Source organism: Thamnophis sirtalis, unplaced genomic scaffold, assembly GCF_051295495.1.
Source record: "Thamnophis sirtalis isolate CommonGarterSnake01/CBP01778 unplaced genomic scaffold, rThaSir2_p1.2 scaffold_14, whole genome shotgun sequence".
In the NCBI taxonomy this organism is placed as follows: domain Eukaryota; kingdom Metazoa; phylum Chordata; class Lepidosauria; order Squamata; family Natricidae; genus Thamnophis; species Thamnophis sirtalis.
In genome coordinates, this window is record NW_028261394.1 from 36,218,854 (window position 1) to 36,240,291 (window position 21,438).

Genomic DNA, 21,438 nt, shown 5'->3' on the forward strand with positions numbered 1-21,438 from the left:
AAACCTGTCCTTGTGTCTTGTTATTCTGGTGTGCATTGCTCTATAAGTCCATTTTGAGGGTAGGAGTTGAAACAGTTTATGTCGGGATGTGAGGGGTCTGTAGTTATTTTCACAACCCTTTTTTTTACTCGTGCAAGTATACAGGTTCTCAATGGAAGGCAAGTATTTGGCAATAATTGTTTTTTCTGCATTTCTAATTATCCTCTGAAGTCTCTGTCTTGTTTTGTTGGGTTGCAGAACCAAACCAGGCAGTTATAGAGGTGCAGATGATACACTCAATTACAACAAAAGGCTCCCGGGTCGTCCACCTCCCTTCTAGAAGTGACGCGGGGCGGGTTTATTCTATCCAGAGGAAGCGAGTTTGGGGTTGGGCTGGCTGTCATTTCCCGTAGAGGAGGGGAGGAGCGCTTTTGCTTCGCCTCCGTGTAACTCACACGGCTCCCGGTTGCTTAGCAGGCAGGCACAACCCGACACGAGGTAGGTCTTTTCTTCCCTAGTCTTCCTAAGGGGGCACGGGCGTGGAGGTTTCTCCCTGAGAACATACCGGTTCACTTTTAATTCCTGGGGATGCCTGCATCCAAAAGAACCCGAAAAACGTTCTATAAGTGCCCCTTCACACGTTCTAAGAAATCCTGCCGGGCGGATTTCGACGCGTTCGGAACTCTCCTTGCGTGCCTGGTTGAGGCTGCAAAACTCCGAACGGCCGCTAGGGGGTCAGCGGAACCCAGCCGGAAAAGCCCCACGCGAGTTAGTACTGGTGCGAGGGGCGTGGCTTCGCCACCGCCGGCCGCCATTCAGCTCGCTGAACACCCTCTCACGCCTCCCGCTGCAGCCAATGGCTGTGCATTCCAAGGGCGGAGCCAAGCCTCTATTGAAGCCTCGCTTTGCCTTGCCGTACTGTAAATCCAGCTGCTGCTTCTACTCAACGCCCCAAACCGGAATGTGATTTGCAAGGAGAAGAGAGGAAAGTAGGGTTTTTTTTTCCTTTTTTCGCGGAGGTTTCAACGTGCCAGGAATTCAGCAAGTGAACCTATTAATCGCCTGGAGGGGAAAAAAATACAGGGTTGGTTGCCTTGTTTTGGTTTTTAAGGTTATTTCCTTTCTCTACGGTAGGTTTATCAAAGGAGCGCCGTGTAAACGGGATCAGCCGTTCATGGCTGCAGATCGGATCGGCGCTAGTCCAGAAACGGAACTGGGTTCAGGAGTTGCCAAGGAACTCTTTTAAAGTTTGGAAGCTCTCTAGCTGGACGCCTAGTTAGTTCCCAAGCTTGTCAATTCGGTTGCTATTCAATTTTATTAATATGATTCTTTTTATTGCTCTTAAAGGTGCGACAGCAAATTTGGTGCGGTAGGGAAGATTTTTTTTTTTTTTAAAGGAGGCGCTGCATTCAGTTTTCCTTTCTAAAATCCATTTTTTTATATTTGACGTGTTAAAGCAGAATTAAAACGGCGGAGATTTGGAGTTAAGGAAGAAGAAGAAAAGTAATCAAGGGGGGAAGAAATGTAGTTAAAGTATTAGAAAAGAAGAAAAAAGATTCTAATGAATATCCCAACATTTTCCAAAGTTGCAAGATTTGAGGGCAGCTGGGTGCATTTGCTAAAGTTTTTTTTTCTCTCTCTCTCTTGCATAAGTGGGGAATGGATTTACAAAACTTAGGGTGTAAGTTTAGTAGAGGAACAGTTTCTCTACTTGTTGGTTTACTTTTCACAGAGTAAGGAGCTGTGCATGTTTTAGAGCTGTACGATTTGAAATGTTTTGGAACCTGTGTGAATGCAGCTACTTTCCGTTCATTAAACAGGAAGGTCTGTGCGGGAGCCTTCACCAGACCCTGAAATAAGATGCTGCTGCTTTAATAACCTGGATCATTGAAATAGCAATAGCATTTAGACGTATATACCTATTCACAGTGCTTTACAACCCTCCGTTTTACAGAGTCAATCTATTGCCCCCAACAATTTGGGTCCTCATTTTACCCACCTTGGAAGGATGGAAGGCTGAGTCTACCTTGAGCCTGGTGGGATTTGAACTGCCAAACCTGTTTCTACTCTTTACAGCCCTTTCTAAGTGGTTTACAGAGTCAGCCTCTTGCCCCCAACAATCCGGGTCCTCATTTTACCCACCTTGGAAGGATGGAAGGCTGAGTCTACCTTGAGCCTGGTGGGATTTGAACTGCCAAACCTGTTTTTACTCTTTTGCATTATGCATTGTGAAGTTACTGTCTCATAGCTGTTTCTGTCAGCCTCCTAAGCAGACCAGACAGGAAATACAACAAAGTGAGCTAATTCTGCTTTATTATAAGGCTACAATAAAAGAATCTTGCAAGTCTGGAAGAATAAATCTCCTGCCACCATTTCTGGCAGTTATGGCAATGGCAGTTAGACTTATATACCGCTTCATAGTGCTTTTACAGCCCTTTCTAAGTGGTTTACAGAGTCAGCCTCTTGCCCCCAACAATCCGGGTCCTCATTTTACCCACCTCGGAAGGATGGAAGGCTGAGTCAACCTTGAGCCTGGTGGGATTTGAACTGCCTAATTGCAAGCAGCCGGCAGGCAGCAGAAATAGCCTGCAGTATTGCACTCTAACCACTGGGCCTCATCTTTAATGTGATTCTGCATGCAGTATAATTTTTGAAAGCCTGTGTGAAAAGATCAACCGCCTGATACGTTTCCAGTTATCAGTGTTGTATGTTCTGTTTTTTTGCTGGCTGACCTTTTTGCCTATGCAAATGTGGGCCTAACAACATCACAAAAGCAAAGTCAACCAACAGCAAACCTCATCCACAAACATTGGTATCAGGAACTAAAATAACATTCCTTCTGCTGACCTGTTACTCAAACAGTTTAGTTGGATGTGTGACTATTAAAAACTTGGATACATTTTAGGTTCTGTTTTGCTCAGCTGGCCTGATCCCCCAAGGTGTTTAACTGCACGTTATATTTTGCACTGAGGTTGTGAAGCAATTATGTGAAGGGTGTAGTTACAGAGTGGGAAATTGCTGTTTTAAACAATGTCTGTGGCATGATAAAAGAGAAGGCTATAATATTCAGACTCAAAACAAGTTTGTATTTGTGTTTCTGAAGCTGATCCGAGTCGAGGGGAAGATACTTCAGCGTAATATGGAAATTCAGCCCTTAAAAGGCTGCTTACTTTTCTCACTGCAATTTTTTATTGTGTGGCCTGCACTGTTTTCCAGAATTTTTGTGCATCCCATTGTAGTGGGATCCTTTTTCTGTGCAAGGAAAATAAATCTTTGCCTGTGGATAAAAATAGAATAACAGAGTTGGAAGGGACCTTGGAGATCTTCTAGTCCAACCCCCTGCTTAGTCAGGAAACCCTATACCATTTCAGACAAATGATTATCCAATCTCATCTTAAAAAAACCTCCAGTGTTGGAGCATTTACAACTTCTGGGTGAAAGTTGTTCCACTGATGAATTGTTCTAACTGTCAGGAAATTTCTCCTTAGTTCTAAGTTGCTTCTGTCCTTGGTTAGTTTCCACCCCTTGCTTCTTATCTACCTTCAGGTGCTTTGCAGAATAACTTGACTCCCTCTTCTTTGTGGCAACCGCTGAGATACTGGAGATATTGAAATTATAACAAACTGTACCTAATGGTCAGGTATATATTGTGAATATATTTAAATTTATAGTTAAAGAGGAATAATGGCTTTGTTTTGCAGCCCTGACATTTGGCATGTTTCTGTCTTATCTTTTTTTTAAAATCTCACATTGATTTTTCAACAGGTCTTGGTGAAGGACATCTGCCTTGCTAATACTTGGAAAAAGCCAAAACATGAATGATTAACAAGGTAAATAACTTTGAATTGTTTCATAATTCTGATAGTTTTTTTAAAAAAAATTCTTTGTTTCTATACATAGAAAAATACTTATTGATTATAATTTATGAGAATGGAGTGCAATAAGAAACTCTAAAAAAGAAAGCAGACATGATTTGAAAAACTTGGCGAAGGAAAGATAATAAGTAACCAGAGGTTCCTTTGTTTTAAAACCATTCAGTCTGTTTGCTGGAGTAACTTTGCTTTTCTCCTGATTGCAAACATTGCAGTTTAAATATTTACTGCATGGTTTTAATTTTACTCCTTCTGCCAACTTAACAGTTTGTTGCAGCATCTTGAAATTAATGTGCCCCATGCGTCTATGTAGTAAATGTATGCATTCATCATGGAGTTTAACATTACGATAAGCTGTGTTAGCCATCTGGCCATCCAGTATAACATACAAACCATTTTTTAAAGTAGCAGTAACCCTGTTATCCTCCTTTGGCATCATCATCGTTTTCTGGATTCCAAGCAGTTACATCCGGTGGATTCTGTACAGCATCCCATAAACCTTCCCTACGCAGGAGTAGACTGCATTTCATAGACCAGGAAACATAGTTTGTTCCATCCAACTGGGTTCTCATCGAAAGGCTTGTTGATGGGTTGCTCGCCATCTTCTCCAGGATAGTAACAATCACTAATGAAAACAGCTGTCTGTATGCGGTATTGCGTATCAACACCAACTCTCCTTTAGCTACGTCTGGTACACTCTGGGTCCATAACCAGTGTTAGGTAAGCTCCCCGTTGGGAGAGCGAGTACGTTCAGAGAAGCATTGTGAGAGTGTCGTTGGAGAACACATAAACCAGCATATAGAGACACTGCAGTTTAAATAGGCTTTTACTTTCGTGGAAATAGAGGTATCAGAGTCCATCAAACAGTCCAAGTCATACATTTCAGTTAAGGGATAATCCAAATAACATAGTCCAGTATCTTATAATCAGTTCAGTACTCAAAGTTTGCTAGCAGTTGCAAAACTTACAATAGCTCATGGCACTTTCTAACAGCCAGCTTCCAAAACACTCAGATCAGATCAGCCCAGCATCTAACAAAACAGAGAGCTAACAGTCATTCTGGTTCCCTCTTATGGCCAATTGAAGAAAACAGCAACCAATCACATTTTACAGTATGATTTAGAGAAACAGGTACAGCATTGCTATATGATTTATATATTGCCAACCCAACCGTTAGATTATATTCCTAACAGGGGAAGCTGGATTCACTTAACAATCACATTCGCTTCAGTTATTCACTTAACAACCGCCTTGTTTAGCAGTAGAAAATCTGGTCCAATTGCAGTTGTAAACCAAGGATTACCTATGTATAACGGGCAAGATCTAGTATCTTCTTTCTCATTAAAAACAGAAGTTGTGAAATTTCCTTTTGACAAATACAGTATTTCCACTTGTTCTTCTATTTGCATTGGAAACGAACAGAAGAAAAAGTGGCAATGTTATATTTGTCAAAAGGAAACTACACAACTTCTGTTTTTAATGAGAAAGTAGACAATGGCTCTCACCCGAGTTATATACAGGTAGTCCTTGATTTTTGAACACAATTTGGACCAGATTTTCTACTGCTAAATAAGTTGTTAAATAGTCATCCAGTTGTTAAGCGAATCACTGAAGTTAAATGAATAGCAACAGCACTTAAGACTTAGATACCGCTTCACAGTGCTTTACAGCCCTCTCTAAGTGGTTTACAGAATCACCATATTGCCCCGTGAGTCAACCTTGAGCCGGTGGGACTTGAACTGCCAAACTGCTGGCAATCACAAGTAGCCTGCAGTACTACACTCTAACCACTGCACCACCACAGACTCATATGGTTAAGCAATCTGGCTTCCCTTATTATCTTTGCTTTTCAGAAGTTGACTAGGAAGTTCAACCATTGTACATAAGGATATGTCAGTTACCAACTGCCTGAATTTTGATTATATGACCTTAGGGTCTGTTGTAACTCCAAATGGTTGTAAATTGAGGACTGATTTATAGATACATATAATTTACTAAGAAAACCATGGGCTGCAAGTCAAACTAGTCCAGGGGTAGTCAACCTTTTTATACCTACCGCCCACTTTTGGATCTCTGTTAGTAGTAAAATTTTCTAACCACACAGTAATGGTGATTTTATGAAAACCTAATGAAAATGTTTTTAAATAATACTATGACATTTTTTTAAAAAGTCAATTAAATTTAAAATAATAAAAGTACTTCAGTATCGGATAAAACCCCTACCGCCCATCATGAAAGCTGGAACGCCCACTAGTGGGCGGTAGGGACCAGGTTGACTACCACTGAACAAGTCTGTCCAGGATAGTTGAGTTTTTGATTAGCAGACATAAATTTGCATACTTTGGGCACGTAGTTGCAAGTAGGTGACTAGAAAAAAAAATTATACATCATAAGATTCATACACATAACAAAAGAGGAAAGCGATAGTGGACAGATAGCAAGTGTTCATCCATGCAATGGCCAGAAATTGTGTCCAGCTCAGTATTAACTAAAATCTAGATTAAATTTACAGGCACAGACATTGCCAGGAATATGATGCAGTGTAATGTGGTGGTTTTGTTTTTAAATCAATAGAAGAGGTGGTATTCAGCAGGTTCTGACCAGTTTTGGACAACCAGTAGTGGAAATTTTGAGTAGTTCGGAGAACCAGTAAATACCACCTCTGACTGGTCCTGCCTCCATCTAGTCCCAACTGATCAGGAGGGAATGAGGATTTTGTAGTAACCTTCCCCTGGAGTGAGGAGGGAATGGAGATTTTACAGTATTCTTCCCCTGCCACGCCCACCAAGCCACACCCACCAAACCATGCCACGCCTACAGAACTTAGTAAAAAAAATTGAATCCCACCACTGAATAGGTACTCCTATTTAAACTTGTGAACTGTGATTTACAACTTAGCAAGGTCTTAACAGCCAATTATGGCTTATTCTACAAAAATGGATTAGCAGAATGTGTTGATGCAGCTGTAGTTTGGGGGCAAATAGAAACTTTTAATGGTATGTGAAAATGACCTTGGAAGGGGAATAAAAATGCTGCCTAGAGGATGATCAGATAAGGACGCAGCCTGCAGCTGAACAACTGAGTATAGAGAATTTTTTTTTAAAGAAAAAAAACCACCTTAGCTTTTCTGGCAGTAAAAAGAAATGGTGGCAGGAGATTTATTCTTCCGGACTTGCAAGATTCTTTTATTGTAGCCTTATAATAAAGCAGAATTAGCTCACTTTGTTGTATTTCCTGTCTGGTCTGCTTGGGAGGCTGACAGAAACAGCTATGAGACAGTAACTTCACAATGCCTAATGCAAAAGAGTAAAAACAGGTGGTGCCAATTGATGAAACAATCCAGGACTTTTCTATGAGTGTTATCTGGGTTCATTCACTGCTTTTCTTCCTCCCCATGTCTCAAGCAGAAATTGTATCATGACCAATTGTGAAATGAGCAGGGACTCTTTGAGGATGGAGGGCGCCAGAAACTGACAGCTGACATATTACAACATAGAGTACAATAATAGAGTTGGAAAGGGACTAATAGGTCTTGTAGTCCAACCCCCTGCAGGAGAACCTATGCCATTCTGGACTTTCTTTGGGCTTGATGGGATGGATACAGAAATAATAACAGGATAACAGTTGGAAGGGAACTTGGAGGGCTTCTAGTCCAACCCATGTCCCAGGCAAGAAACCTTAGACCATTTCAGAAAAATGGTTGTCCAATCTCATCTTAAAAACCTCCAGTGTTGGGGCATTCACAACTTCTGGAGGCAAGTGGTTCCACTGATTAATTGTTCTCACTCTCAGGAAATTTTTCCTTAGTTCTAGATTGCTTCTCTCTCTGATTAGTTTCCATCCATTGCTTCTTGTTCTGCTTTTAGGTGTTTTGTGGCAGCACCTTAGATGTTGAAACACTGCTATCATGTCACCCCTAGTCTTTCTTTTCATCAGATTTGTTGTTGCAAAGTCGTATCCACCCATCACAACCCCATGGACAATGTTCCTCCAGACCTTCCTGTCCTCTACCATCCTCTGGAGTCCATTTAAGCTCACACTGACTGCTTCGGTGACTCCATCCAGCCCCCCCATTCTCTGTCGTTCCCTTCTTCTTTTGCCCTCCATCGTTCCCAGCATGAGGCTCTTCTCCAGTGAGTCCTTCCTTCTCATTAGGTGGCCAAAGTATTTGAGTTTCATCTTCAGGATCTGCCTTCTAAAGAGCAGTCAGAGTTGATCTCTTCTAGGACTAAACGGGTTGATCGCCTTGCAGTCCAAGGGACTCACAGGAGTCTTCTCCAGCACCAGAGTTCAAAGGTCTCCATTCTTTGGCGCTCAGCCTTTCTTGTGGTCCAACTTTCACAGCCATCCGTTGCAACTGGGAAAACTGTAGCCGTGACTATGCACACTTTTCTTGGCAGGGTGATGTCTCTGCTTTTTAGTCTGCTGTCTAGATTTGCCATCATCAGATTAGACATGCACAATTCCTGCAATTGTTCTCCAATATAGGTGATAGCTGCTATTCCCCCTAGTCACCTTGGTTGTTATCTTTGTTGTCAGCTATTTTAATATCCTGCCGTTTAGATAGCTACCCTCCCAAAGCAGTTTGCAAGCAGGGTAAATTAGGGTCAATAAAACAGCAGTGAATATTGTTTGAAGGAGCAATCAATGAACAACAGCATTTTTGTTACTTGGCCGGTTAGTGGCTGTTGTGATTATGGGGAAGGGCCAGGAGAAAGAAGAATCTGGTTGAGTCAGTTTATTGCCTTCCTGCCTCTCTCTCCTGGGATCCTTCTCAAGGGCAGATAATGGGCGGAGGTGAAGGAAGCCACCCTGCCTTCCTACTCCTATTTTGCATCAAGTTTGGGCAAAGCTACCTTGAGTTGCAGAATTAAAATTGGGGATTGCTTCTACTGATCTCATGAGTCAGATAATTTACCAGTGTGAATTTGCACATCGCGAGCTGCTAGAAAGGCACCGTACTTTATCTTGAGTCTGGAATTGGAAGCAGCCTTGAGTTTATCTGAAATCTTGATTCCTCCAGCCACGTTTTAGCCTGTGGGTGGAATTTACAAATTGGGCTAACCCCTATCTGATGTCAAATCCCCTTGAAACGAGAAGAAGTGGTTAAAGGAATTTAGTTCTAAGCTAGAAGGAGGAAGAGGGAAGAGAAATTACTCAGTTCTGGGAAAGTAGAAAGTATGAGGAAGAGGCTGTAGTGTCTTTCAGAAGGGGTGGTGAAACTTCAGAACAAGCTTTCAAGACGGCGATAAAATATTCCTGGAGTTCTTGCCCTGTGTGTTCCTTGAATCCTGACCACCTTGAAGGGCTGGCAGAACTGGACAATATACTCCCCAGTTACATGGACAAGCGCAGTGTAGGAATTTTTGTTTTCAGGAAAGAAAGACACATACTGAGCAAAGTGAAAGATGGTATAGAACTGTGATGGCGAACCGATGGCATGCATGCCACAGGTGGCACACGGAGCCATATCAGCTCCAGCACACATGTCCATGCAGACCAGCTGATTTTTGGCCTTCCAGAAGGCCGGGGGAAGCCATTTTTGCTCTCCCCAGGAAAGCCTCCGGAGCCTGGGGAGGGAAACATGCATGCATGCACAGGGTGGGTGGGTGGGTCGCGTGCACATGTGCAGGTGTGCGGGGAGGATTGAATTGCTGTGCAATAGCCTGCACACAGACAATTTTGGCATCACTGGAATAGAATATTATAGAGCCTTCCCTGCTTCCAAGCTTCCTTGGTCTCTCTTTTCCCACGCTCCCTTGAATAGCGGTTGAAAATGATTGCATGTTGACATTCTCTGCATTCCAGCTATTAGCATCTTCCTTAGAAGCTCCAGCTTCCAATAGGACCCTGGCAGAATTACCTCCTGGAAGGACCTGGATGGGTTTGGGTTTAATTTTGGGCTTCTCCGTTTTTGTTTTGTTTTTTAAATAGATTTCCATATTGGTGTAGTTTTTCCACCTCTTTTCTTGGCCATCATTGTCAAGTATAGAGAAGCTTATCTTGGGAGAATCTTTTAACTTGATAAAGTTATCAATTTGTCCTGGTCACTCCAAATCCTGAACCCTATTTTACATGGTAGTGTAGGAGATGACGAGGCTGGGCCTGAGGGTGGGGTCAAACACATCATCAGTTTGGAATCTCTACACCCCTGTAAGAACTAATTCCAGCTCCCCTTGAAATCCGTTGACACTTATCTGGCGCCAATTCTGACTGACATAGTAAATCTGATTTTTGTGTGTAGGTATCATAGAATAAAATTGCAGTGCTTTGAACTCTGTCCTGGCTCCTGATTTCTTCCACCTGACAGGTGTTTCTTGTTTAAGTCTTTTAAAGGTCTTAAAGTCATGCTTGTTGAGGAAAACTCACTTGGTTTGGCTCCCATATTATACTAGATTCTAATCCGTTCTTTGCCAATGATATTTCCACAGAACTAACTGAAATAGAACCAACCAAAATACAGGGTAATGTGTGAATCAGCTCCTGATAAGAAAGTTTTGAGAAACAATTCTCCAGCTTTGGGTGAAGATTTAACATTGAAACCTTCTGTGTAGGAAGCCAGTGTTCTTCCACTGAGATAGGACACTTCCTAATGATTTAAGTTACTTGCAAGCTTTGATAAAAGGAGAACAACCACAGGTAAACAGAGTGTAGACTTATGTATCCCCAGAGATTAATTTCTTTGGAAATGCTCCTGTGCTTTGTTTTCATTTCTTCTTTTATGTTTCTCAATAACAGATCAAAAGCCAGGCTCAGCTGTTACTAAAGGTAAAAGGTAAAGGTTTCCCTCGCACATATGTGCTAGTCGTTGCTGACTCTAGGGGGCGGTGCTTATCTCTGTTTCAAAGCCGAAGAGTCAGCGCTGTCTGAAGACATCTCCGTGATCATGTGGCCGGCATGATTAAATGCTGAAGGCGCACAGAATTCTGTTAACTTCCCACCAAAGCCGGTTCCTATTTTTATACCTGCATTTCTCCATGCTTTTGAACTGCTAGGTTGGCAGAAGCTGGGACAACTAACGGGAGCTCACTGCTCTCGCAATGCTAGGGATTCGAACCGCCCAACTGCTGACCTTTCTGATCGACAAGCTCAGCGTCCTAGCCACTGAGCCATCGCATCCCTCTTACTCAAGAGTTGCCCCTAATTAAACTGTTAAATATTGGTGTGGGAGAGGAATAACTCTTTTCCCTGGGGAACATCTGTAGAAGATCTACACTGGGCTCATTTAACTCAGTGGTGTCCATAGTCAAATGTTTTATTGTGTATGTACGCAATGCAATGGCTCAGTGATGAAAGATGCTGAGTTTCTCAGCTGAAGACTGACATCCCGGGTTTGAGACCTGAGCTCTGCACAATGGGGTGAGTTCTCGTTCCTTGCTTCAGCTCCTGCCCACCTAGCAGTTCAAAAGCATGCAAATGCAAGTAGATCAATAGGTACCACTTCGGGGGAAAGTAACACATTCCATGTGTGTTTGACATATAGCCATGCTGGACACATGACCACAGAAATTGTCTTCAGACAATGATGGCTTCCTTGGCCAAGAACTGGATATGAGTACTGCGCCTTAGAACTGGACACAAGTAGACAGAGAAACGTTTACCTTTTACAATAATAGAACACTCTTTGTTGGGTTAACATTTGTCAAGGTAAGGATGGTCCCAGAGTCTGCAAACGTAAACACTCAAAGAGTCATTTGGACCCGTTTCCCACAGAAAAGAAAACACCGGGAGCCACAAAGGTCCTAACTGGAAGCCCCCTGTTCAATTCTGGAGCTGACCGGAAGTTCAGTTCCCCCACCATAGAGTCTCCTCCTAGCGCGGCGTACTTTTTCGTCTACCTGTCATAACCGAAAGCCCTATCAATTGTGGAGACAACTGGAAAACCCTCCCCTTGCCATAGAGTCTTCTCCTGGCACACTGTGCTTCTCTCCCCCCACCACCGGAAGCTCCTCTCAAAATTGTGGCACCGACCGGTGACGGAGCCGCAGCAGAGGGAGGAAAGAGCCACGTGCGGCTCCAGAGCCGAAGTTTGCTGACCCCTGTTCCAGACCCCTGTTCCAATTTAATGCAAGCTTTTTATTTGCTCACTACTGAGCATGTTTACTCAGAAACAAGTACTCTGATATCAATAAGCCTGATTTCCTCTCAAAACAATGTGCATTAAGTTGCAACCAAAGAGAAATGGGTAGCCAATGTACGATGCTACCTTATTTATTGGGTTTCTTCTATGCCAGCCATGAAGCTCAAACCCAATTTTTACATCTGCATGTGGGATGTTACAAAATGGATTTTTTTTTTTTAAATGAAGCATTTTGCAAGATGTTGATGACTGGGAGGTGGCTAACTTTTAATTTATAGCTATTTTACGAGAAGTGGGTCAGAAGTCTTTATTGGAAAAAAGAACACTGCAAAGCATTGGGTTTCCTTAATTGTAAAAAATGTGCATTCTGGTGAACTAAAATAGCCATCCCTATGGATTTTACTTTCCTAGTTGCTGCTGACTGTAGGGGCCAGTGCTCATCTCCGTTTCAAGGCCATTGAGCCAGCACTGTCTGAAGGTATTTCTGTGATCATGTGGCCACCATGACGTCACAGAGCACTGTTACCTTCCCACTGAAGTGGTACCTATTTATCTACTCGCTTTTGCATGCTTTCAAACTGCTAGGTTGGCAGGAGCGGAGGCGAGGAAGGGAGCTCATCACATGGTGCTCAGGTCTCAAACTTGGGCTGCCGGCTTCCTAGCTGATAAGCCCAGCCTCTAAACTGCTGAGCCACCGCATCACCCTATTCTGATGACATAAACTTACAAAAATTAACCCATAGGAGAAAATCATATGTTGTGTAAAAAGAGATGAGGACTAAGTAAATGCTAGTTTTTGCTATCTTGGTGTCTACACACATTCCAGCAATGCCTACAGTTGGCAGTTTTGAAATCTACCTATGTTGTTGGATGGTCTAGAGATCAGCAGACTTTTCAAGCAATGGGCATCCACAATATATGATGGGTTGCTGTGTCACCTACTTAAAAAGAAATCAGTTTCAGTTCAGTTTTCAGTTTTATTAAACTTGTATGCCACCCTATTCCCAAAGGAACTCAGGGTGGCTAACAAACCGATAGGGAAAGGGGCAATACAAAGAGAACAAACAAGACAAACAACAAAATACAAAAAACAGATTAAAAAACTCTTCAACAGTCACAACAAATTCGAGGGGCTGGGAACTCATCAGCCCCAGGCCTGCCGGAACAGCCAGGTCTTGACGGCTTTGCGGAAAGCCTGAAGGGTGGTGAGGGTCCGAATCTCCACGGGGAGATCGTTCCAGAGGGCCGGAGCAGCCACAGAGAAGGCCCTCCTCCGGGTGGTCGACAGTCGGCACTGGCTAGCTGATAGAATCTGGAGGAGGCCTAATCTGTGGGATCTAATTGGTCGAAGGGAGGTAATTGGCAGGAGGCGGTCTCTCAAGTACCCAGGTCTGATACCATGTTTGAAAGCTCTCAAGATCATTATATGTCATAATGTTCCACCTATTGTATTCCTGAAATAGCAATAGCAGTAGCACTTATATATTTATATACTGCTTCACGGTGCTTTACGGCCCACTTTAAGCAGTATACAGAGTCAGCCTATTGCTCCTAACAATCTGGCTCCTCATTTTACCCATCTTGAAGGATGGGAGGCTGAGTCAACCTTGAGCCTGGTAATGATTGAACCCCAGGCAGTCAGCAGAATTAGCTTGCAATACTGCACTTAACCACTGCGCCACCACAGCTCTTTAAGATATTGTTGATCAGATAGTCCAAACAAGAAATATAAACCATGAATTGATGCTACCTTTGTTGTAAGGCTACAGTAACAGAATCTTGCATGTTTGAAAGCACTTTCACCTTCCTTCCTTTACTTTTACTTTCCAGAAACATAGGGTAGGTCCCTTCCGAGATGCTTCCCACGCCCTTTTTTTTTGGTGGACTGAGATACCTTTTGATTATCTAGGCCAGGGATGTCAAACTCGATTTCATTGATGGCCACATCAGGGTTGTGTTTGTCATCGGGGGTGGGGAGATGGTATAGCCAGGGGGTTCCACCACAAAACCGCGTTCGACTAAACCGCGCTCGACTAAACCGCGTAGCTGACGTCATCAACAGGGCGACAACAGCGCGGAGACAGAAGCACGCTGTAAACGCTAAACCTAAAATTAACCCCTAAACCTAAACCTAACCCCCCTAAACCTAATCCTAAACCTAACCCTTAACCTAACCCTTAACCTAACCCTAACCCTTAACCTAACCCTAACCCTTAACCTAACCCTAACCCTAACCCTTAACCTAACCCTAAAGCTAACCCTAAAGCTAACCCTTACCTTAAGTTGAATCGGCTTGCTTTCAAAGCGCTATTTAAAGCGCCCTTCTTTCTCCGCGCTGGCTGTTGTCGCCCTGTTGATGACGTCAGCGACGCGGTTTAATCGGGCGCGGCTTAGTCGAGCGCGGTTTTGACGGGTCACGTGGCCAGGGTGGGCATGGACAGCTCGATGTCACTCCTGTCAGGGGCGCCTGTGGGTTCAAGCGCTCTGCCAGTGAAAAAGGGCTTCCGAGCTCCGTTTTCAGCTGTGACAGCCTCTTGCAACCCTCTGCCAGTGAAAATGGAGCTGGGGAGAGCCTCACACAGCCCTCCTGAGCTCTGTTTTCACTGGCAGACACCACAGGCCAGTCCTTCACTGTTTCCAGGTCCTCAGGAAGATAATTCATCTCTTCCCCTGGGTGCAATCTTTTCACTGATGGTCATTTTGGAGACCTTGTAGAGCAGAGGTTTTCATACTTGGCAACTTCAAGACTTGTGGACTTTAACTCCCAGAATTCTCCTGCCAGCATAGTTGGCTGGAGAATTCTGGGAGTTGAAGTCCACAAGTCTTAATATTGTGAGGTTTGGGGACCCCTGTCATAGAAGAAGAGCACTGCCATTCCAATCTACTTTAGAAATTTTGAACATCACAAGCAGCTCACAAACATTTCTAGCTACAAAGTTTAGTTTCCACTTAAATAACCATTATGCCAGACCTAGGCACCCCGCGGACCGAATCTGGCCCTTGGGTCTTGAGTTTGATGCACCTGGTCTAGGCTGTGGCTCTTCCTCTTTTCTTCAAGGTCATTCCAACATACCATTATCAGAAATTATGTAAGAAAAGCCCAAAGCTTCAAAAGATTGAGCAATCCATCTCAAAAGATTTCTACCATTACCATTTTTGAAAATTATAAAAATACTGAATTTTGTAAGGATGTATAGGCTATTTTGAGAGGCTGCAGTTATGAAATCTTGGAGATTGCAAATTTTATTAATCAGAACGTAAAATGCAGAAATACAAAGAAAAAGGAAAATAATGGGGAACAGGACGAGAAAGGGAAGAGGAAGAGGGTAAAAGCTAAAAGAAACAGAAAACATTGACTTTTGACTCCTTGTGGCACAATAGAATAAGTTAATAACATCGAACCTCAACTTTTTATTTTTACATAATAATATATACTAGCCATTTCTATAATAGCAATCCTATCTGATTGGGGAAACCCAAAATCAAAGTTTCATTTTTCCCCCTCAAGCACAAAGTCCAGAAGTGGTTTCCAAGTAGAAGGGATATTGCAATTATGAAAGTGTCCTACTGCTGACCCCTGTTAAGATTCCAGACATATTGTTTAATTTCTTCCATGTGAATGTTGCCAGATTGATGAGTGTAAGTTGCCTATGCAGACAAAATTATTATTGAGAACAATCATAAGCAATTATGTCTTCGGGAGCCTCTTGATAGAAAATAATTTGGTCAACCCTTTTGCTGTAGAGATTATGCAATCTTCCTGTTTTCTCCTTTAATTATGTTTTCGTTTTACCTGTAGACTTTCCAGAACCTGCTGATTGGAAGTCTAAGGAATTGTATGATAGGCATTATGCCTAGCTGGGTTATTATTTCAAGATCCGCTGTTGCCACTTTGCCTGGAAGAGGAGGACGCCTCTACTCCAGATACGTTATCTCCCAAAATCAAGCATGGAAAAATCTGTTTGCCAAAGGTCGTTTAGGTTGGTCCCCAGCAAGCTGCAGTTGCAAGATCAATCACCACCCTTTCCCCCTGGGAAAAGCATTCCGACACACCTCCACTGAGGAAGAAGACTTCTCCTTCCATTTGACGCCATCGCAGATCAACGAGGTCCTAAGGGCGAGCGAGTTGTCCTACACCGTCCCTGAATTTGATGGGAAAAATCCCAGCCCAGTATTGAAATTCGAGTCCAACCACCTGGCAGCCAATGTGCCGATAGAAGACCGCCGAAGTGCGGCAACCTGTTTGCAGACGAGGGGAATGATGTTTGGAGTCTTTGATGGCCATGCTGGCTATTCCTGTGCTCAGTCGGTTAGCGAGAGGCTGTTCTCTTACCTTGCCGTTTCTCTGCTGTCTCGGCAAACGCTGGAAGAGATTGAGATGGCCGTGGAATCTATGAAGCCGATTCTGCCTATTCTCCAGTGGCACAAACACCCCAACGACAGGTTCTTCCACGAGGTTGCCTCCGTGTACCTGGAAAAGCTCAGATATTATTGGCAAGACTTACTGAACTCGGACGCAGACCTTGGGCTGACGATGGAAGAAGCTTTGATCGGTGCTTATAAACGGCTGGATTCAGACATATCGTTGGAAGCTCAGGCACCTTCCAAGAACGAACTTCTGAAAGATATCGCTCTGCAGGTGGCTTTCTCGGGCTCAACGGCTTGCTTAGCTCATGTTGACCAGGCTCACTTGCATGTTGCAAATGCTGGGGACTGCCGGGTGATCCTGGGCGTTCAGAACCCCAATGGCTCCTGGTCTGCTTTACCCCTTACCCGAGATCACAACGCTTTCAATGTGTCGGAAATCTCGCGGTTGAAAGGCGCGCACCCATCTTCTGAAGGGAACACCCTCATTATGAACGACAGATTGCTGGGCGTCCTTATGCCTACCAGAGCTTTTGGAGACGTCATGTTCAAGTGGAGTCAGGACCTGCAGCAGAGCATCCTCAACAACCACTGCAACCTGGAGGATTTAAACATCTACGAGTATGTCCCTCCGTGTTACCACACCCCACCTTATTTAACAGCTGAGCCAGAGGTCACTTACCACAAAATCAGGCGGCAGGATAAGTTCTTGGTTCTTGCTTCTGATGGCCTGTGGGACATGTTGAGCAATGAAGAGGTGGTCCAGCTCGTTGCAAACCATATAATGGAAGACGATGTCCAGAAAACTCAGCTCACTTTTAAGAAACCAACCAGTCTGGGGTATGTACAAGACTTGCTACTTCGGAGGAAGGCTCGGATTGCCCATCCCTCTGACCAGAATGTGGCAACCCACCTTATCAGACATGCCATTGGCAGTAATGAGTATGGAGAGATAGACCAGGAAAAGCTAATGGCAATGTTGACTCTTCCCGATGACTTAGCACGCATGTATAGGGATGATATCACGGTTACAGTAGTCTATTTTAATTCAGATGTAATTGACAGATACTATCCAGAGGAGGAAGAAAGATCTTGAGTTACACGAATTCCAAGGGTCACTTCACTTCAAATTCCTTGAAAGATTCTTGCATGAGAGAGAGCCTCACCCATAAAAACTCTGTCCTGCCTTCAGGAGACCAAGTTTAGTTCTCTGTAAGCCATGAATTCCTATAAAAATCCATTCATTTTTGGCTTGTAAAATAATTTTGGGGCAATCGTTTGATTTTAGTGGAACGCTTGGGTTTTGTAGTCAATTGGGTGTCGGCAGGGGTGAAATCTACTTACCTTCGCTACTGGGTCACAAATGTGAGGGCACGCACCACCTCCGTGCATGCGTAGGACCTTCCGTGCATGCGCTGAGCGTCAAAAACGGACGGGTGGGTGGGTGGATCCTGCTACCGAGTGTCCCTGGAAAGGTAAGTAGAACAGAAAGAGGGGGGAAGTCCACTATGCCACATGATTTAGATTAGCTAGAAAGTAGGAAGTCCTGCTTTCTAGCCAATATAAATCGTGCATCACAGCTGATCATCGGAAATACCGGTTCACCCAAACCAGTAGCATTTTTTTACTACTGATTCGGGCATACCAGTCCGAACTGGTAGCATTTCACCCCTGGGTGCCGGGGAGAAACTGGTAATGGTTATTTAAGTGGAAATTAAACTTGTAGTTAGAAACGTGTGCGAGTTGCTTGTGATGTTCCAAATCTCTAAAGTAGATTGGAATGGCAGATAGTGCTCTTCTTCTATGACAGGGGTCCCCAAACCTCGCAATTTTAAGACTTGTGGACTTCAACTCCTAGAATTCTCCTGCCAGCTATGCTGGCAGGAGAATTCTGGGAGTTAAAGTCCACAAGTCTTGAAGTTGCCAAGTATGAAGACCTCTGCTCTACGAGGTCTCCAAAATGACCATCAGTGAAAAGATTGCACCCAGGGGAAGAGATGAATTATCTTCCTGAGGACACTTTGGGGTGTAGTGGGGTTGGGGATTCCAATCCATACACACTGACTTGTACTGAAAGGCAGAGGTGCTACTCCAAAGGGAGTTTACTCTGAGCCTGTCAAAGAATTATATCCAATAATGTTTCTTTGCCCGTGACCCGTCAAAAGCGCGGAGGACAAAATCGCGCTCGACGAAAGCGCGCATGTGACGTCATCACAGCGCGACGAAAAAAATTAAAAATTGAAATAAAATTAAATTTAAAGCAAGCCGATTCACATAAAGGTAAGGGTTAGGTTAAAGGGTTAGGGTTAGGTTAAGGGTTAGGGTCAGGTTTAGAGCGTTAGCGTTAGGTTTAGCGTTAGGTTAAGGGTTAGCGTTAGGTTTTTCGTTACGTTAACGGTTAGGTTTAGGGTTAGATTTAGGGTTAGGTTAAGGGTTAGGTTTAGGGTTAGGTTTGGGGGGGTTAGGGGAAGGTTTTAGCTTTATTTTTACATTTTTCGATCACAGTGCGATGTTTTCGTCGCGCTGTGATGACGTCAAATGCGCGCTTTCGTCGAGCGCGATTTTGTCCTCCGCGATTTTGTGGTGGAACCTCTTTGCCACTGCATATCCATTTCCGCCAGGTCAAAATCCCCTGCCCCACTGGAGCTCCTTAAAGATACAGCTATTTTCATAGGGTTGTGGAGGATCAGTGCAACACTTCCCCCAAGGCAAATCCATTTCTGCAGTGCTGAATTTTGTCTTCTGCTCCCAAGACATTTGCAAAGGTTCCTGATGGCATCATTACCTTACATTAATACGGAAAGTTTCTTTCAGCTATTTAAACAGCGTCCACGGTACCAGTTTTCCTCCTTACCTTTCTGTTTGAAGGCCTGCAAGCCCTTTTCCTTCCTCACCTGAACGGCTACTGTTCATATACTACATCAATTACTACTGGAATACTCGTAGAAAGCACTTCAGGGATTTCAAACTCTTGTTGATTGCTTCTGCTACCATAGCAGTCTTACGTGAGTCTCTCTTGTTGTCTTTCAAAAAAAAAAGCAGCTTCAGAAAGGATTACTGAAAAGGTAATTAAAAGACATTTTATAGTGCAAGGAGATAAGGAGATATTTGCACCCTTGGACCAATGCACAAAGCTGCAAACAAATGGCTTTAATTCCCTGGGAATGGACAAATATTGTGCTTTTTATTTATGTTTGATCTTTTCAAACATAACGTTGACTAACATTCTGTTTGATACCAGTCATGCATGAGTAATACACTGTGTTGATGACTGTTCTCTGAAAAAAAGCAGGGTTTTATTATAGTACACACTTGTCACTGTCTGATTCATGATTTTAGGGAAGTCTGCAACGCTGCATTTCATTTCCATTGAATGGTTTGCTGAGTTACACTTGGCATCAGGGATGAACTTCAAAACTTTTAGCAAGGGGTTCTCTGCCCAGTTGCTTGGTGGGCGTGGCCATGGTGGGTGTGGCCTTGTTGGCTTCCTGCACCACAGGAGGGGGCTTTTTGACCTCCCCAGGCTCTGGAGGCTTTCTTGGATCCTCTGGGAGGGTGAAAATGACCTTCCCGAGCTCCGGAGACCCTCTAGAGGCCAGAACAAGCCCATTTCTGGCATTCCCAAACTTCTGGTAGGTCCGTTGTTTGCCCTCCCCAAGCATCCACGCATGCCCTGCACTTAACCTGCATCCAAAACGGGCCACGTGGGGATTCCTGGGAGGAGAGGAGTGGGGTGGGTGAGGCCAGCCAGGAGTGGGATTTGGGGGTTCTGCGAACTGCACAGCTAGAGGTTCTCCCAAACCTCTGCGAACCCCCAGCAGCCCAGCCCTGCTTGGCATTCTTCAACTTGCATTCCAATTCAACATAAAAACCGAACAGACCATATTTTTTTTAATGGACATTTACAATTTTCTTTTAGGGAAATTTCAGAGCTTTTTGAATGACCAATCAGATAGCAGATATTTTCGGACTAAGCCCAGGGAGAATTGAAAGTCTTCAAATGACAAAGAGGAAGGAGTGGCTCAAATGAAGCAATAAAAAAAAAGCTACAGAATGGTTGATTAAATTTGATGTAGTTAAGGGAAGTAGTTCATATCCTTGGTTCTAAAGAATGGCCTGTGGTTTACAGAAAAAAGGGAACAAGTTGATTAAGAAGAATTAAGTAGGAAGGAAAAACACAAACCTTGTAATATATTCTGCTTAAAAATTCAGAAAAGGGGAAATGTTAGCATTTCCTTAATGTTAGCATTAAGCTAATAGTTCTAGCAGTTTGAACAACAACAAAAAATTAACAATAAAATATTGCTTAAAACAAGAATACCCAGTGGTGTGGGATTCAAATAATTTGACAACCGGTTCTCTGCCCTAATGACCAACTGGGTAGGCGGGACTTGATGGCCATGTGACTGGGTGGGCATGGCCAACTCAATGTCACTCATGTCAATGAGCATGAGTGTTGCAATGTAATAAGGGTTAACCAGAGGGGCAGTTTCTGTAAGCAAGGATTAGGCTAGAAACAACACCTTCCTGCCTTCCTTACAGAATTAGCCCTGTAAAGTGGAAAAAAACAAAATGATATTTCTTCCAACAATCAGTTCTTCGAACCGCTTAGAAAGTTAACAACCGGTTCTCCTGAATAGGTGTGAACTGGCTGAATCCCACCACTGAGAACAACTCAACGATGTGCATTTTATAAGTAATGTTGCTAAGTATTATTGGACTACATCAAATTTACAGAATCGTTTCTTTTAGCACAGGGAAAAATCCAATGCAGCACTAGAACAGTCTATGCCTTTTCCCTAGACAAAGTTTTTCTTTGATCATCAGTTGCCTATCACCCAGCTAACAGATGGGATGACTGGATGTCATTTTTCTAGCAAGTGGAACTTTACCAGTAATAAAAGCAGGAGTTTTCTTTAACAAGACTTGTTAGCAATTGCTGCTTTAAAACTCATGCTTATTTTTTAAATTGCTGATGGTAAAAACTCTTTCCAGTTTTTGAATGGATTGGCAAATGATAGTTTGGATTATGTGCATTCTTCTTGTAACTATTTTGCTGGTTGCTACTTTCATATGTGGGAACAGACCAACATATCCTTGAATATTGGAGTATCAACAATTACAAAGCAGATTGGTGATCTT

The 21,438-nt window shown here is 43.4% G+C and overlaps 1 protein-coding gene across 2 annotated transcripts; it reads left to right on the forward strand.

The window, feature by feature from the left end:
- Positions 1-391: 391 nt before the first annotated feature.
- Positions 392-17,559, forward strand: PDP2 (pyruvate dehydrogenase phosphatase catalytic subunit 2). 2 transcript variants are annotated; one of them, XM_087728627.1, is made up of 3 exons: positions 392-477; positions 3,745-3,809; positions 15,731-17,559. In XM_087728627.1, the coding sequence occupies exons 2-3, from the start codon at positions 3,798-3,800 to the stop codon at positions 17,390-17,392; spliced, it is 1,674 nt and encodes a 557-aa protein (XP_087584753.1). In that variant the 5' UTR covers positions 392-477; positions 3,745-3,797; the 3' UTR covers positions 17,393-17,559. The 2 variants fall into 2 exon arrangements, with proteins under 2 accessions (XP_087584753.1, XP_087584752.1); XM_087728626.1 differs by lacking the exon at positions 392-477 and adding an exon at positions 873-968.
- Positions 17,560-21,438: the final 3,879 nt, after the last annotated feature.